The sequence below is a fragment of the Mus musculus genome, chromosome 16, assembly GCF_000001635.26.
Source record: "Mus musculus strain C57BL/6J chromosome 16, GRCm38.p6 C57BL/6J".
NCBI lineage: Eukaryota > Metazoa > Chordata > Mammalia > Rodentia > Muridae > Mus > Mus musculus.
In genome coordinates this window covers 37638478-37657110 of record NC_000082.6, presented here as the reverse complement: position 1 = coordinate 37657110, position 18633 = coordinate 37638478, and the positions used below count along the sequence as shown (strand labels likewise).

Below are 18633 nucleotides of genomic sequence, written 5' to 3'. Positions count from 1 at the left end.
GGACTCAGTGGGAGCAGAGGGGCACAGGAGAGTGACAGTGGATGAATACGATCAACATACATTAGACATGTGGATGAAAACGTCCCGTGAAACCCATCGTCATGGAAACTGACAAGGCATCCCATCATTATTCCAGTGGGAATAACCGGTATTTGAGGACTTGAAATACATAGAACAGAGTAGCATGTGATACACAGTAAGCACTCAGTGAATTGTATGTCCCTGCAAAACAAAGCCAAATCCCAGGCCTTTAACAGTCATCTTGAGTCATGTTTATGAGAACTCAAAAGCACAGGAATAACCCCTTAAACGCATGCAAATATTTCACTTTAATAATGCTTCTCTTTCACAAATACATCCCTTTCCAACTTTGTAAATGGGCAGCTTATACTCACATACTCCCTGAATTCCTTTATTCTTTTCACCTTCTCTTCCCATATCAATGTCTTAAAAGGGTTTTTTAAAATCTTATTTATTATTTAGAATTTTACATCCTAAACCTGCATCTTTGAGAACAACTTTCTTCCCCCCCCCCATTTCCCCTCTCCTCCCCTTCTCCATCCCCGTCCCTCCCGCCCCCCTTCTTTAAATTGAGTGTAATAATTTTTCTACTGCCCTGAAGCAGGCTTTCTTATGAGTCGATTTAGCTTCATATTCATTTGGACATGGAACTACTTTGCAGATATCCTGCTCTGCCTGTTCACTGCATGACTGTCAGCTACGGGGGGGTGGGGGGGTGGGGGGGTGGGGGGGGCGGATAACAAGGATCCAGCTTCCATTTCTTGTGTAATTTCTCTACTGAGCCCAGAAGATTGACTAAGACGGAATGGTGTAAGGTATGCTTCATGCAGGGGTGCTTAATAAATATTTTAAAACAGTATTAGAGTGTTGAATAAATTTGACAGCAGTGCTGTTGCTCATCACTTCAGTGCCAACACTTTCTAGGCCCTGTCACTGCCTAGCAACCACTCCCCCCACATACCTACATGTCCCCGGAAGTTTGAGCCAAGTTGAAGCTCTTTTTTGATCTAGCTTTCCTTGTTGGTGTTATTGTTTCCATTGTTGCCTCCTGAGGAGTGTTTTATGGGAAGCTAAGGACCCTGCTGTGTGCCTTGAAGTTGATCTTTCCCCTTAGTGATAGTGTGTGGGGGTGGGGGTGGGGGAGTGAGGAGTGTGAGTGGGAGGGAGTAAGGAGGGGTGGTGACAGGGGGTGGAGCATTGGAGGGGGGATGGGAGCGGGAGGTGCAGAGATGCTGAGAGCTGCATGTTACCTTCATTTACTCTCCAAATCATCTTTCCTGTTCTTATTCTCTTGAAACAGAGGTTTGTGGTGTACCCCAGGCCGGCCTTGAGCTCAGAGCTCCTGCCTCAGCCTCCCAAGGGTTTGCGGGAATGCACTGTTATTCTGCTTGTTACTTTCCTATCTGAAAGGATGTCTTTTACTTTCAGCACCTGAGGAGTGCTGAGGATTTAAGAGAGGTGTTTTTGTTTTGTTTTGTTTGCATTTTCACTAAGGTATTTACTCAGGAGTTTCATTCTTTATTATTTTCTGATCTACTACAGCCAGGTAAAACTTGCTCTGTAACCCCACTCTCCTTTTAAACAGTATTTTATGTCTTCAAAAGATAAGCTTATACTTAGGTGGTGAAGAACCAGTCTGCCTCCATCTTAGGTTTAAAAGCCATCTGATAGTAAAGACAAACTAAGTTAAACAAATTAACTTGATGAATTAAAGCTGTTAATTAATCAAAGATTGGGCTATGCCCCACCTGTAACCTTAACTACAAATGGTTCTGTACTGCCTGTTCCAGGAATAGCACTCACATTTTTGTTTCAAAAAGTTAATGTTTATCTTGCAAAAGGTTTGTATGGGTACCTTGTATGACTACCTGCTGTTATGACTGCCTTTGTGTCTTTGTTTCAGGAGACTAACTTATTATGCCTATATTCTGCTCCTGTAACTCCTATTTTGCCACAAATCCCCCATTTAGAACTCCTCTACCTCTGAGCTATAAAAGCCTTCCTCACATCCAATGAACCTTGCCTTAGGAGGAGGCAGGGGGAGGCAGCTCGTGTACAGGAATAAAAACCTGACTTTAATTAATCTGGACGAGATGATCTGAGTCGGTGGTCTTTCTCCTCCCATCTTTGGGGTTAACAGTGGATTGGTCCTAAAGTGGTAACCTTTAGAAAGCTTATTCTCTTTTTTGTTTGGGGTGGGGCGTAGCTAGGGAAATGTTTGAAAAGCAATTTCATTGTTTTCAATGTCTCATTTAATTCCAACAACCTTGCTAGGAGTGCAGAGTCAAGGTCATTTCTCCAGGGTAAGAAAAAGGAAATTTGGGAGACACTAATGACCTTGACTAATGACAAGGTCACCCAGGTTGGAAGAACCCACCCTGGACTGTAGGACTTCAGGAGTCACAGACAACCCAGTTTCCCAGTCTCCTCTAGTCTACTCAACTTCAGGAAATCAGTTCTGCAAACAAGTAGTAGCACAGAGAGAAAAGGAGTTTACCACCAGACAAGAGGAGGCAAAACGAGAAGCAGTGCGCACGCGCAGAATACGCGGGACGAGGGCGTGAAGGAGGATTGGCAAAGGCTCCACCCAGCCTCGAACCCCACCCCTCTCCCGCCCCTTCCTGCCAGAGCGCCTTGTGCGCGCGCAGGCGCACTTCCTGAGCCTGAAGGTCAGACTCGAGAGGGCAGCCCTCATATCCGCGCAGGCGCAGATGTGCGCCGGGAGTCAAGATGTCGGGTTCCAAGTATAAGCCTGCGCCCCTGGCCACTCTCCCCAGTACCCTCGACCCTGCCGAGTATGACGTGTCTCCGGAGACCAGAAGGGCGCAGGTCGAGCGCTTGAGCATAAGGGCCCGGCTTAAACGGGAGTATCTGCTTCAGTACAACGACCCCAAACGCGTGTCGCACATCGTGAGTGGGGCCGGGCGGGACTGTGGGCCGGGGCAGCCGCATCTCGCGTGGGCACACGCGGGGCCGCCCAGCTCCCTCCGTGTGCTGGACACCGGCCCCGAGCCGCACAGCCCTTGGCCCTTCAACTTCGGCCTTCGGCTCAGTGGTCAAAGGGATCGGACGGCTTCCCCCTTGGTTTAGAGAAACTTGTTCCACTCTGCATAGTCTCGGCTTTCTTGTCTGAAACATGGCCATAATATGGTCCTTCATATCTTTTGAGGCAGATTAACACATGACTGACTAATCTAGCACAGTATCTTCCTCGAAAAGGGCGTGCTCAAGCCCGGTTCTCCCAAGTGTACTGCATAAAAAGCTGTTTTGTGCCATTCAGCTCCTAACTCTCAAGGACACTTCTTTCTTTCTCTTGAGAATAGGGGTTGTTCAAATGAAGTGTGTTATAGAAGCTGAGGCTTTGATGCATTCGGCTTTGGAAGCAGACCTCATGGCCCCATATAATAACCAACTATGATCCCTGGGCAATTTACGTAATCCCTCTCAAACCATAGCTTTTTTGTGTTCTCGTGGAAAATGGTGTGCATCCGTCAGATTTGTGAAATCAAACAAGAAAGTACGTAGCATTACTATGTATGTAACATACATCACTAAAAAAATATTTTGGCAAGTGTGCTTTTAGACAGTTTCTTCTGTAAAAGCTGTCTAAATATCTCAAATGGGATTTTTTTTTAAATAAAGATTTTCCAACAATTGCATACATATTCTCTATCATTTTTGAAAGTTAGAACAACCAAGGGAAAGTTACACAAAGTGGTCAGGTTCAATGCTAGTCTCCAGGTGGCTCAGAATGCCAGGTCCTCCAGCCACAGCCTCACATACTGGGGTTACTGCCACTTGAAACCCATGCCTGGTCTGAAAGACATTTAAAAAAATTAAATGTCGCAGTCATTCACAGAGGTTACTGTGTTAGTCTCTTGGCTTTCTAGATGAGACTGTATGGACAGTGACACCCAGAAACAGGTCACACACCCTAGTCTGTGTGACTTATATTACCTTCTGCACAGATAGAGTATCCTCAAGCAGACCTTTGTTTACATGGTGAAAGAGATACACCTGTTCTATACTATAAGCTAGATAGCATGGGATTGTTACTATTTTTTTTTTTTTTTCAGACAGGGTCTGAATATACAGCAGCCCTGGCTGTCCTGGAAATCAGTATGTAGAACAGGCTGGCCTTGAACTCACAGAGATCAACCTGCCTCCGCTTTGTGAGTGCTCACATTAAAGGCATGAACCACAACACGGGGCCTGTTTGTTTGTTTAACTTTTTAAAAGTAACTAGAGTAAGGCCTCAGTCAGATGTGAAGTTTGAACCCCCAGTCGTCTGTTTTTTGATCTCTGTAACCCAGGGAAGTTTCCATTTCGCATCTCTAATAGAAATAGAGACACCTGCCTCCTTAGCTGCCCCATTAATCGTTTACCAGCCAAAACTTGTGCACCCTTTGTCTAGTCTTTAGGGGTAACTAATTAGGTCAAAAATAACTGCTCAGGACCTATTATGAGACGAAGATGCTGAGTTGAGAGTACAAAGCCAGCTGGAAGTCCCTGGCCTTGTAGAGCTACCTGTGTTTGGAATGGGGATGACAAATACTAAGTGCGTTAGAAATCTGAATCATTTGGTGTTTGAGCCGGTGGTGAGTGGTACAGAAAATAAGGGTGGGGTCAACCCTGCGTGCACCAGGGAAGGAAGCACCTGTTTGGAACAGGGCTTTGGGCATCTTGTTTTTGTTTGTTTGTTTTGTAGTGTTTGGGATCAAATCCATGGTCTCACATGGGAGGGAAGCGCTCACCACTGAGCCACAATCCCATTCTTGGAGCATGACATTTAAGTAAGGATCTGAAAGAAGTGAACCAAAGGAGTTAGCTTGAGGGAAAGGGAAAGAGTGTGCCAATTAGAAGACACTGTAGGTACAAGACCAGCTCTAGCATTTAATATATCTCAAACTATACCAGAGAGCTATTTCAAAATATGTTAGCAGACCTAGTACTCAGGAGGTGGAGCCAAGTTTCATTTTATGTCCTTATAACATGATTGCCTTTTTAAAAATAACATCTTTATTAATTGTGTTATTTTATTTTATATTAGATGCATTGGTGAGAATTACATAGAATGTATTTCGATGATGAAGTTTTGTTTCTTATGAGACTGTTATGGATAAAATAGTGGGGGGTACAGTGACAAACCGAAGTCAAAGAGATCCCTGCGACTTGATCACATGGACCTTGTATGACATTGTAAAGATCTCTACTGAGGAGGCAGTCACATAACGGAGACTTAACAAAATCTCTCAAGTTTGTTTCCTCAAGAATTGTCTGGGAGGAAGTGAGGGCAGAGAGGGAGGAGCTAGGAGGCCTCTGCAGCAGTTAAATCTCTGTAGTAGTTAAATCTCGCAGTTAATGGGCTCTGTGACAGTAGTTGTGAGATGGCAAGGTGTGGTGAGAATAGGATGGGCGGTATTAAAAGCAGATCCAGCCGGCTTCAGCAGGGTGCAACTGTCTGGTGTAGGAGACAAGGGGAGGATGGTTCCAAGGTCAACAGGAATGTGATAGGAACACACGTGGTGGTGGACTGAAAGGAATATTGGCAGATCAGTTTATGGTACTTTTAGGACTCCTGGGTAGATGTTGTGTTTAACATGGAGGTCTAGGGCTAGAGGTAGGCTGTTGGTAGCCATGCCCATATGGGCTTAAAGTCATGTGACCAGATGACCTCTTTCATGGAGTGAACTTATGTAAGAGAGCCCAGCAAAAGTTAAAGCCCGATGTTAAAACACTGAAAAACAACAGAAGGAAAAGAGCAAAAGAGATGAAGAGAGAATGGGCAGAGAGGAAGGAAGCCAAACAGAGATGGACTCGGGAAGTACAGAGGAAAGTGTGAGGCTTTCCCACACCAGAGGCTGCTGGCATTTCACTGGACATTGAGTGGTGACATGGAAAGCTGCCTCAACCCCCTCCCCCATTTACTTAATTCATTTGTTTGGTTTGTTTTTTAAAATAAGTTTTTTTTTAAATGTTTATGTTTGGCTTTTTAAATTTTTGTTTATTTATTTAATGTATGAGTGCTCTGCTGCATATACATCCTCAGACCAAAAGAGGGCATCAGATCCCTTTAAAGATGGTTGTGAGCCACCATGTGGTTGCTGGGAATTGAACTCAGGACCTCTGGAAGAGCAGTTCATGCTCTTAACTGCTGAGCCATGTCACCAGCCCTACTTAATTCATTTGTATGAGTGTTTTGTCTACATTTCTGTATGTGTACCACATATGCCTGATGCCAGAAGAGGCGAGAAGTAGACATTGGATCATTTGGAACTAGACTTAGGGATGGTGGTGAGCCACCAGGTGGGCTCTGAGAACTGAACCCAGGTCCTTTTCAAGAGCAACAACTAACCACTCTTAACCACTGAGCCATCTCTTCAGCTTTTTCCTCTGGTTTTGGTCATGAAGTTACTGGTATTTTGTGAAATGAAATGTCTATTCCAGAGACAGATCTGGAAGCTATTAAAGTGCAGACTAGTGAGTGACTGGTGACTTGAGAGGTCTCATTGTGTGGCATTCAGATGCATTTCATCTCTGGCCTTGCTCTGCTTGTCCGGTTACTATTATGCGACCATACTGTTCATTTCTAGAGCAGCAGGAGGTTAGGTTTAGACTTCTCTGACTGGTAGTGAACTGATCACCTTTGCAGTTGAGGGATTTCAACCTGATTGAAAGGCTGACTGCATCTCCATCAAGGCTCCCTTACCTTCGAGCTATAGCTGGTCACCTCAGGGTCGAATTGCTGTAATTCAGCTTAGTTTGAAATGTAAATGTCGAAGTTATTTCAGTCTTGCCAATCATGGCTGCTTGGTGTTGGTTAAGACCTTAGATGTTCATGCTGCATACTGAAGACTAAAGCTGATTTTATTTGCTTATTTTAATCTGCCAGTTAATTGGCGAGAATAATTTTGTAGAATCATTTGGGGATTTAGCTAATTAAGTTTAATTATGTGTTTGGGGTAGATTTTCTATTCTTAGGAGATTATTTTAGTATAAATATATTAAATTACTTTTTTCTTAGCCAAGATAAGCTGATTTTTTTTTTACAATTTTGACCTTTTGACCTTTTTTTTTCCCCAAGACTTTAGTAGTGTGGAAGGTAACAGTTTGCTTTTCAAACACCAGCCAAGTTAGTTTAGAAACTTAGGGTTCATGGCGAGAGGTATAGCTCAGTGTTAGGGCTCATGCCTTATTTACATAATGCCCCTGGTTTGATCTTCTGAACCAAAAGAAAGCAAAAACATATAATTCAGAGTTAGGGTAAGCCTGCTTTCATCTTCCTGCAACTGACTTAGCAGGGAAGGCCGCTTGTGACAGCGTTAGAAAGGATGCTAGAAGCAAAATAGGAAGCTTGATAGAGCATCTGAGATCTCTCTTCATCTGGGCTGTGGGGTGGGTCTCATGGCCACTTCCAAGAGAGATAGGAGGTTAAGTCTGTGGGACATTTAAAAGTGATGAATCGGGAGAGGTGGCTTCTCGGATAGTTTAAAATTAGGAATCTTACATTGGAAATAGAAAGCTAGAGGGGAGAAAAGAATCTTTAAATCACGCAGAATTTGAACAGGATCATCAGAAAGTTGTGCATACCTATGATCCCAGCACTTGGGAAGCTGAGACACAGGAGGGTTGTCATGAGTTTGAGGCCAGCTTGAGCTATAGGTTAGCCAAGGCTACAGAGCAAGACCGTATTTAATAAAAACCAAAACCAAAAGAAAAGGGAAAAAAGGAGGGGGGGGGAATAAAGTTTCTGAATAGTAGAACCAGTCAGGTGGGAGTCATGGCACAGTCCTGTGATTCCAGACTTGGGAGGGGGAGATCAGAAAGCCTGGGTTCAAGGTTGGTGGGCTCCTTCACAGCAGCCCCGGTGAATTCTCCCTCAGCGTGGCCTCCTTAAGGTTGACGAGTCTGTGTTTGTGTTCCTTTCAGGAGGATCCTGCCTTGATTCGCTGGACCTATGCAAGATCAGCAAATATTTATCCTAATTTCAGGCCCACTCCCAAGAACTCACTTTTAGGAGCTGTGGCAGGGTTTGGGCCCCTCATCTTCTGGTATTATGTTTTCAAAACAGACAGGGTAAGTATTAGGGCTAGATGTTTAGCTGGTTTGAGAAGTCCCTCCTAGGTGCCCCCAGCAGTTCCTAGTGGTGATGGCTCCCAGTGTCTCTTTTGGTCACATGTCTTTATTCCTTTCTCGGAAAAGTTGGAGTTTTCATTTGATTTGATACTTTGTTTTAAAAAAATCAACAACATGGCAGCCTATGGCTCTTTCAGGTTTAATTTAATGGTGACTTTGCAGTTTATAAAAAGTAACAGAAGGGTCAGTTTAAATTTATGAGAGTAGAGTTCAGTTCATGAGTCTTCCTGGGTTTTTTTTCCCAGATAATATGAGAAATTGTAATGTGATGATTAAGCAAGTAAATACCGTAACAACTTTTTAAAAGTTAATTTTCTCATTAGAGGGTATATAGAAACTTGATTTTACTAAGACAGGATTGAGATCTCCCTATGTCACCCAGGCCAGTCTCAAATTTCCAGCCTCCTGAGCACTGGGATTACAGGAATGAGTGACCCTGTCTGGGTTAAAGCTGAACTTGTTTTGTGTCTGACCTTCGGATACCCTGGAGTCCTTTAGCTTTGCTGGTGCATTTGTTAGAGATGGTGTGTATTGGATGAGCGTTAGCAGAACATATGGCTCACTTAGCTCTGTTGCTGAGCTCTGCATGTTAGTTACTCTTCAAACACACGAAACCCCAACAACGGAAGCAGGGGTAACATGCCAGTTGCTGTCTTCAGAGGCCTGGCTGCGTGGTCCCAGAGAAGGCTGCTCCATTCCCGTTCCTGGCACAGTCCAGCGCTTGTGTAGCCATGTAGACTAGAGGCCAGCCGCCTCCTCTTCGTGAGCTCTTATCTTTTGGTTGGTACATCAGCATGCGTTTCCAGAAGTTGTGTGCATTTACTTTTGCTGTCTGCTTTTGAAGCTAGGCATGGTAGCTCATACCTGTAATCCTAGCCCTGGGGAGGCTGAGGCTGGTGGAGCACCATGAGTTTGAGGCCAGCTACGTTAACAACTGAGTTCCAGGCTAGCCTTGGCTGTAGGTTGGGATTCTGCCTCAAAACAAGACAGAAATGATTTCTGCTTAAGAATGGGGAAGTTCCTTTCTGACCACTAAAGAATAGCTAAGGTACTTTTGAATGATGCATTTTCTTACCGTCCTAACTTTAGCTCCTTATTACTTCCTCGAAGTCCTTGGGCTTTAGGAGATGGGCTTACAGTTACGTTTTTATTCCTGATTTGCCGTTATTCCATTGTACTCGTAAGAATGACTTGCTTGCTAATATTTTATCTCTTTTTGTTTTCATCTATACAGGACAGAAAGGAAAGACTTATCCAGGAAGGAAAACTGGACAGAAAATTTAACATCTCCTACTAAGTTCGGCAAGGATGACTATTCTTGCATAAATAAATCTCCTATTAATTAATCACCGAACAGTTTCTTTTTCTTGGATTTATTGCCGAAGCATGTTAATACCTTAGAAAACAGAAGCAAAGGTCGGCTTGTGCTGGGAACCTGTGTGTGAGAATAATGGTCAGTGAAGACACATTTGTTTATTCATTGCATCTGTTAGTCAGCAACGGAGTGTTACCTGTGGCCAGCTGGGGTGCGCCCTGAGGGGACAGTAGTCAGAGTCGGAAAGCACAGCTCAGAGAACCCTGAGCAGCTCAGTGTCTGCACCTTTCCTGCCTGAGTCCTTGCGCGTCTCCAGCCTTCTGTGTGAGCACAGCAGAAGGTGGCAGCGAGCGTGACACACATTGCAGATCCTTGGGAACGTGAGCTGCTGCTGAGGCGCTAGCTCTCTCTGAGAGGCTCGGAGCCGACAGACATTCAGTTTGGTCTCTGAAGTCCCCGAGGCTGACAGGCCAAGCTGGAACGGGAAAGAGCAAGGCCTGCCGGGTTTGTCTGACCCTGCTGCCTCTGGAGTAAGAAAGTGAGGATGGCGAGATCACGCTGAGGAACAGAAGGATGGCAGCTAAGGGCACAGGCTGGAAAGCCGGCCTGCAGTAAAAGCTAGCTGGGAGTTAGCAGCTAGAATTCTGGTCTCCATTTTCTTTTTATAGCATGGAGATAGCAATGCCTTTCACCTCATAAAGCCATGAGGATAAAAATGAAATAGTATGAACCAATAAAAACCACCGCTATCCTCCCTGTAGTTCAGTTTGGAACTGGTGGGTTTCATCCACAGCGATAGTAAAGTTGAGCCTGGTTGGGCAGCATGCTGTCTGAACTGATTTACATATGTGTTTGGTCTTAGCTTTGAAAGCATATGCAACTAATCTCTCATCTGTTCCCAGCATTAGCCTCCATTACCACAGACAGCAAAGCCTGAAAGGCGGGCCTGGGAAGAGGGAGAGGCTCCCATAGCATTCTGAAGACCTCTGTACACAGAATTTCCCCTTCAAACATGGGAAAAGGCAAATGTCCTATCTCCATGGTCAAGAGTTACCCAGGCGATACCTGTGTACATCTCAGGTGCCTCAGAATGACCGGCTGAGCCCTTCCTACACGGCGGAGGAAGGCATTAGGGCATACAGCAAGGGCAGTATGGTGCTAAGCCAAGTATTAGCAGCAGTGCGACTGAGGATGGGAGGTGGCTCAAGAAGTATACCATTTCATCGTCGGCACCGTGCCGATCTCTAACCTGCACACATTAAACAGCATAAAACTACCAAACAGTATAGGAGGGGTAGCCATGGTCCACACTGCTACAGCTGGCTGTGGGGCTGTGGTCGTCTCAGTCCTGCTTCCTAGATGTCCCTTCGTTGGCCATCACTTTAAATGGGGATTACTTGACTGATGGAGTCACTGGCACCTTTGTTTCTAAAGCCAGGGCTATACAGAGAAACCCTGTCTCGAAAAACCAAAAAAAAAAAAAAAAAGACAGTCTTAGATACTCTAGATCACTGTCGTGATCAAATGGCTACAGGTGCTTTGAGATGGAAGCACCAAGATATTCTAGTGAGTGCCCTGGGCTCCCAACAACCCTCAGTTGTATGGCAATAACGCCAGTGCCCTTGTGGCCACATACCAGTGTTGCCAGTTATGAATCAGGCTGGCAAAGTGCAAACCTTTTTGGTTGACTGACTCCCAGGTACAAAAACCCAAGTGACCTGAATATAAGTGAAGTGTCTAGATTACAGTTTCCCTGGAGGGATACTTGTCCCTGTCCCCCACAGTGGATCAGGGTATCTTACTCATCAAAGCCTAGATTGGGCCAGTGGGTGGGGGGATGGAGTGGGTAAGGCACTTGCCACCACGACTGAAACCCATATGGTTGAAGGAGAAAACTGAGTCCTACAAATTTTCGATACGTGTGAGGTGCAGCACACCACTTGCCTACAAGCACACAAATTTAAAAGAGAAACCTAAATTTGGGGATCAAGGATATAGCTCAGTGGTAGAACGCTTGCCCAGCATATGAGAGGCACTGGGTTTGATGCCCAGCTCTAGGTAGGAGAAAAGTAAACCCAATGTATAGGGAAAGAAAGCGCGTGTTCCATCCCATCACTAGGAGGGCAGAAAGGACCAGTCCTACTGCTGGTCGCTCCACCCAGGAAGGCTAGCCGTGGCACTGTTTCCGACCTCTGCTTCACAGGATTACTACAGCATTGATCGTGTGTGTCAACCTCTGGGATGCTGTCGGCAAGCTGACACGGTAGCTAACCTTTAATAGGTCTTGCTGCTGTTCACTTGCATCCTAGCTCTGTGGTGGGCACCTCCCCACACACCTCAGACTATCACTGGGGCCCCACAGTCATTGACAATGAAAGGCTCTGCATCTCATATGGAGATGATCTTACCCTACAGCTGTCTCATTTCTCACGGCCTAGAATACCTGACAGTGTAAGGGAGGGAAGATGTATTTTGGCTCATGGTTCACTCCACGGGGGAGGGGTGCTCAGAACAGTCTAGAGCAGATCATATCATGGCAGCCAGGACACAAAGCAAGATGATGCACCTAGTGGGTTTTTTTTTTTTTTTCTGTTCCTTTTGTACTGCATCTAGACCCCAGCCTGAGGCGGCTGCCATTCCTGCTCAGGGCAGGTCTTCCCACCTCATTAATCTGGAAACGTCTTCACAGGCACACCTGTGTATGCTTTAGTAGTGTGCTAGGCACTTCTCAAACAATCAAGATGACACAATCAAAATCAATCCTTGCAAGGCTGGAGAGTGAGTTCAGTCAATAACAAGCATACTGTGTAGGCATGAGGACCTGGGTTTGATCCCTGAACCCACTTAGAAAGCCAGAGGTGGTGCAATGTTAGTAATCCCAGCTCTGGGGAGGCAGAGACGGGTCCCTGGGGCTTACCACCCAGCCACCCTGACCTAACCTAATCAGGACCTCCTGGCAGGTGAGAGACCCTGACTCCAAAGCCAAGGGGGTTAGCGCCTGAAGAACAACATCCAAGGTTCTCTGGCCTCATCCATGCACACTCTAATGCACGTGCATCTGTGCACAAATATGTGTGCATGTGAACACACACACATATACACACGGGGAGATTATGGGACCTGGAATAATAAGGAGCCCGATCAATTAGCAAACAGTTTGGGGTCAGAAGTCACCGAAGGTGTGAGAAATGATTCAGAGGGTCAAGCCTGGAAGACATAAGAAGTAGTTGTTGTGATGGAAGAAAGCTTTCGTGAAGAATGCGATTCTGCAAACATGGGCCTGCAAGCCGCTTTAGACCTACAGGTGCAGGTAGGGATTGCTTGACTCATGTGATGCTTATTCTCAATTTACATGTCATTCCTAACTTGTCCCTGCCCTCCCCCCACAACAGCTCTCTGTCCCTACCTCCCCTTAATGTTCCTCCCTCCATTTTCCTTCAGTGCTGGGAACTGAACCTAGGGTCTTTGCACATGCTAAGCAAGACTCTAACATTAACTTCTATCTACAGTCCTACCGCCCTTTTACTTCTTATGAGACAGGGGGTCTCATTAAATTGCCCAGGTTAACCTTGAATTTGCAATCACCCCGCTCAACCTCTTGTGTAGTCTGGATTACAGGCCTGAGCTATATCAGATCAGGCTGCTATTCTTGATTTTTGTTTTGGTGGTTCTGAACTTGAACCCAGAGGCCAAGCATGCTAGGAATACACAGAACTACATTGCCGGCCTGAAGGTATTCCCTTCCTTAGGACCTCCTTTCTCTTTGACAGAGTCTTACTATGTAGTCCATTCTGGACTCACACTTGAAATCTTCCTGCCTATGGCTTCCAAGTGATGGGATTAACACCATGCCCATGGCCACTAAAGGCTATTGTAATTGTTCTCCAGATTATAATGGGCTATGCAGACTTGTTCTCATCGGTTTTTTGTTGTTGTTGTTGTTGTTGTTGTTTTTTGTTTTGTTTTGTTTTGTTTTGTTTTGTTTTTTGTGTGTGTCTTGACTAAAGCCAGTTATTTTTTCCTTTCTTATTTTAATTAGGTATTTTCTTCATTTACATTTCCAATGCTACCCCAAAAGTCCCTCATACTCCCCCCCACTCCCCTACCACCCCCCACTTCCACTTCTTGGCCCTGGTGTTCCCCTGTACTGAGGCATATAAACTTTGCAAGACCAATGGGCCTCTCTTTTCACTGATGGCCGACTAGGCCATCTTCTGATACATATGCAGCTAAAGACACGAGCTCCGAGGGGTACTGATTAGTTCATATTGTTGTTCCACCTATAGGGTTGCAGACCCCTTTAGCTCCTTGGGTACTTTCTCTAGCTCCTCCTTTGGGGGCCCTGTGATCCATCTAATAGCTGACTGTGAGCATCCATTTTTGTGTTTGCTAGGCCCCGGCATAGCCTCACAAGAGACAGCTATATCAAGGTCCTTTCAGCAAAATCTTGCTAGTGTGTGCAATGGTGTCAGCGTTTGGAGACTGATTATGGGATGGATCCCCAGGTATGGCAGTCTCTAGATGGTTCATCCTTTCGTCTCAGTTCCAAACTTTGTCTCTGTAACTCCTTCCATGGGTGTTTTGTTCCCAATTCTAAGAAGGGGCAAAGTGTCCACACTTTGGTCTTCGTTCTTCTTGAGTTTCATGTGTTTTGCAAATTGTATCTTGTATCTTGGGTATTCTAAGTTTCTGTCTTGTTCTCATCTTATTAGGCAGCAAAGATAGAAGAAACTCTACTTCTTAGTCAGGGTTTCTATTCCTGCACAAACATCATGACCAAGAAGCAAGTTGGGGAGGAAAGGGTTTATTCAGCTTACAATTCCATACTGCTGTTTATCACCAAGGAAGTCAGGACTGGAAATCAAACAGGTCAGGAAGCAGGAGCTGATGCAGAGGCCATGGAGGGATATTCTTTACTGGCTTGCTTCCCCTGGCTTGCTCAGCCTGCTCTCTTATAGAACCAAGACTACCAGCCCAGAGATGGTCCCACCCACAAAGGGATCTCCCCCCTTGATCACTAATTGAGAAAATGCCTTACAGTTGGATCTCATGGAGGCATTTCCTCAACTGAAGCTCCTTTTTCTGTGATAACTCCAGCTGTGTCCAGTTGACACAAAACTAGCCAGTACACATTGCTATGAAAAGTCACCATGACTAAGGCAACTTTTATAAAGAAAAGCATTTGATTGGGGCTGGTTTACAATGTCAGAGGTTCAGTCCATTATTATCATGGTGGGAAGCATGGCAGAGTGCAGGTAGACACAGTGCCAGAGGTGTAGAGGTTTCTCCATCTTGATTCAAAGGCAGCTAGAAGGAGGCCCTCTTCGCCAGACAGTCAGGAAGAGGGTCTCCTCCACACTGGGCAGAGCTCTAGCATAGGTCCTCAAAGTCCACCCCCACAGTGACAAACTTCCTCCAACAAAGCCACATCCACTCCAACAAGGACACACCTCTTAGTAGTGCCACTGCCCATGGGCCAAGCATACTCAAACCACTACAACTACCTTGATCCTTAGTTTTCTTTCAACGGTAATTTTAGTGTGTTTTATTTGAGGGTGCAGCTGTACCAGTCTATTATAAGATAATTAAAAATTACTTAAGTAAAAGAATAGAATAAAAACAACCCATCCATTCCATGTAATGATTTTGGGTGTGCATCTGCCATAGTGTTTTCCCCCTCTCTCTGCTTATGCATCTTTTTTTTTTTTTTCTCAAGGAAATGAGAGCCACTGTGTATGTAATGATTGGAAAACCTGGGCCCAGTGATTTGTCATGAACATCTTTCCATGTTAAAAAAATGGTATTAGTTACTTTCCTGTTGCTGTAATAAAAGACCATGACCAACACAACTTATGGAAGAAAGATTGTTATCTTGGCTTCTAGTTCCAGAGGGTAAAAGTCCATTATGGCTGGGAGACATGTCAGTAAGCAAACATTGTAGCAAGAGCTGGAAGCTGAGAGATTACACCTTTAGCTGCAAGAGACAGAGAGAGAGAGAGAGAGAGAGAGAGAGAGAGAGAGAGAGAGAGAGAGTGTGCTAGGAACTCCCAAAGCGCCACCCCATCAGCCAGTGATGTTCTTCCTCCTCCAGCAATATTGTATCACTTCCCCAAGCAGTAGTACCAGCTGTGCAGTAAATGTTCAGACAGGAGCCAATGGGAAATGTTTCTAATTCAAACCACCACGATTCCAGCCACACTTTTTAAGTGACTGCTGATAGCATTCTGTAGTGTGTGTTTATCTCAACCTACTTAATCCTTCTTATAAATGAATACTCCATTTGTCTTTTCGTTTTCTCCTTTTATGATGAATGTGATAGACACTTGTTAGAGAATCTTTGTGTTTGTCCTTAACTCTTTTCATGGTTACATTTCTAAGAGTGCTGGACATGGTGCTACACACCTTTAAATCCATACGTATACTATAATAATAAAGGAAAACCAGAGTCTTAAATGAATGTTTATTACAATCATTTTTAAACCCAATGAATAAAAACTATCTTAAATCTACATTTCATTTATTACTGAGACTCAATGTTTTCATGTATTTTTGTCCATTTGTCTATTATTTGCTTACTCAAATTCACTTACTGCCCTTCATATAGAGGCTTTTTCTTAATGATTTTAAGGCTTAAACAAGATAAACTAAAGGCTGATCTTGATCATACCAATCAGGATTTATTCTAGCATCCCTTCACATTGGAAAAACACCGCATACTCTTGATGTCTAAATGTTAAAAGAAGACAGTACCCAGAGGAATTTTTGCATAATTTCTTAGCATTGAGAATTATTGAGCAATGTGTTCTTGAGACTTTAATCATTCCACAAGATTTTTTTTTAAACCAGTCAGGAACAATGTCCTAAATCAAACCAAGAAGCAGTCTGATGAGGACACCAATTGCCACTTCCTCTGAGCTCAAATGTGCCATCTGTCTGACTGGTGATGCTAGCTCTGGGCATTGGAGCCTACACTGTGGTACTGCTGAGCAGAGAGAGAGAGAGAGAGAGAGAGAGAGAGAGAGAGAGAGAGAGAGAGAAGAAGAAGAAGAAGGAGGAGGAGGAGGAGGAGGAGGAGGAGGAGGAGGAGGAAGAGGAAGAGGAAGAGGAAGAGGAAGAGGAAGAGGAAGAGGAAGAGGAAGAGGAAGAGGAAGAAGAAGAAGAAGAAGAAGAAGAAGAAGAAGAAGAAGAAGAAGAAGAAGAAGAAGAAGACAAGGATTTGGATCTTAAGGCTTTTGCTCAGACTTTAGCATGCGGAAAGGTGTCGCGTCTGCTCTCGACCAGCAAGAACTACACGACACAGTCTGATTCTTCTCAACAGCCTTTATTACAGGAACGCCTCGATGCTTCTATGGGGACCCCAGGCACCCAGGGAGCCCTGCTTATGTGCACCCCAGCACATGAGAAGGCTCCGTGGCCCCCTGGGATTGGTCAGTCTGCCGGCCCCAATTTGCATGCACCTGCTCGGGAGGGGTTGGCGCCAAATTGGAATTGACGCCTGCGCAGTGTTGTTGTTTATGACAACGGCAACTGGAAACCGGCGCCATCTTGGAGTTGGCTTCCTACATCAAGGTGACAGCAAAAGTCATGGATGGTGTTAAGGAGGACCAGCCTGTTTATGTTGCATTCCTGAAGATCATGTTGGTTCCTGGGTGGAGCATGATCACAGGGCAAGAGAGGCTGCAGAAGGACCAGTAATCAGCCTGCTGATTTTTAGTTTTTGAGACAGCCCTCAGCGCAGAATAAAGCAGCCTCTGCCAGTCGCAGGGTGACTTGTATGGATAGGAATCTGTCAGAGCTGTATGGAAGACTATCCATCACTACTATTAGTTCTCCTTCTGCACACATTGACAGCGCCAGTCTTAACAATGCCTTAGTATTGTCAGTTCCCCTCCTCTGGCACAGTGCACTTCCATCACAGGTTGTTACTGTTTTAGTACATGATATATTCTCTCACCCTTTTTGTTTGGCTCTTGCTGCCTATGCTCTCTGATTGAGATCCCATTGGGTCGAATCTTTGATTATGTTTTCTGATCCCTAGTGTTCCCCAACGATCTTCTCCTATCTTGGGGTCAAGTAGAGTATTCGTAACCCATCTCTATGCTCCTCAGGATAATTCGTAGATTATCTGAAGAAATTAGAATTATGTATAAGAATCTGCTAATGGTTAAATGTGCATGACTGCAGAATATGAACAGGACTTTAAGATGTCTAGAAACACACTCCCGACCCCCACCCCCACCCCCACGCCCCAGAGACAGGCTTTCCTTGTGTAACCCTGGCTGTCCTGTGCATGAAAAGATAGGGCTTTCAAACTCCCATCTGTATTTTCTGCTTCTGTGGAAAGTTTATTGTGTCCACATTTCTCTTTCAGAGTATCTATTTCTTCCTCTAAGCATGATAGCAACACTTCCATTCACTGCCCTCTTGGTTGCCTGGCAGAGTCAGATGTCTCATCTTGGTACCATGGCCAAGAGAAACACCCACCAAGCCACATCATCTACTTGTAGACCCTTCGTTGGCAGCCATCCCAGAAGTGCTCTGTGAACCTGGACCTCATAGTTAAGTTTCAGACCCAGAGGGCTAAAGAGGGCTCATCTGACTTGTGACTTCCAGGTTTCTCTTAGACATGGGTGACTGGTACAGTGCCAGTTATCTCGAGCAAACCTCACACTGGAGGTCAAGTTCAAGTTTCCACACTGTCATAAGGAGGACCGCCTTAGTTCTGACTCTGTCCCTGATCATCCTCGTTGTTTGTGTGTGGGCTCCTTTGAGTGTGTGAGTAGTTGCGGGTGAGAGTATGTATACGTGTATGTGTGGATGCATGCGAGGCAGAGGGCAACTTGGTGTTCCTGTTTAGGGAGCTCCTACCTTGCAGTTTGAGACAGTCTCTCCCTGAGTCCTAGCGCTCACTGACTAGGCTAGGCTGGCTAGCCAGGGAGTCCCAGGGACCTACCTGTCTGTGCTGGGTGATCATTTCTGGCTTTTTCATGTTGAGGCTGGGCATTAAACTCAGGTTCTCATGCTTGCACAGCATGTCCATTACCAATGGAGCTATCTTCCCTGTCCTCCAGCCCCCCTTTCTTTTCTTTTTTTGAGGTGGGGTTTTGCTATGCATTCTAGGTTGGCTCTGAACTCCTGGGCCTCCAACCTCTGCCACTCCC

The 18633-nt window shown here is 45.1% G+C and overlaps 1 protein-coding gene across 1 annotated transcript; it reads left to right on the top strand.

Moving 5' to 3' along the window:
- The first annotated feature begins 2742 nt into the window (after positions 1 to 2742).
- Ndufb4 (NADH:ubiquinone oxidoreductase subunit B4) lies at positions 2743 to 9509 on the top strand. The gene is made up of 3 exons (NM_026610.1): positions 2743 to 2931; positions 7951 to 8097; positions 9392 to 9509. Exons 1-3 carry the CDS (start codon positions 2752 to 2754, stop codon positions 9452 to 9454), a joined length of 390 nt encoding a protein of 129 aa, NP_080886.1. The 5' UTR covers positions 2743 to 2751; the 3' UTR covers positions 9455 to 9509.
- Positions 9510 to 18633: the final 9124 nt, after the last annotated feature.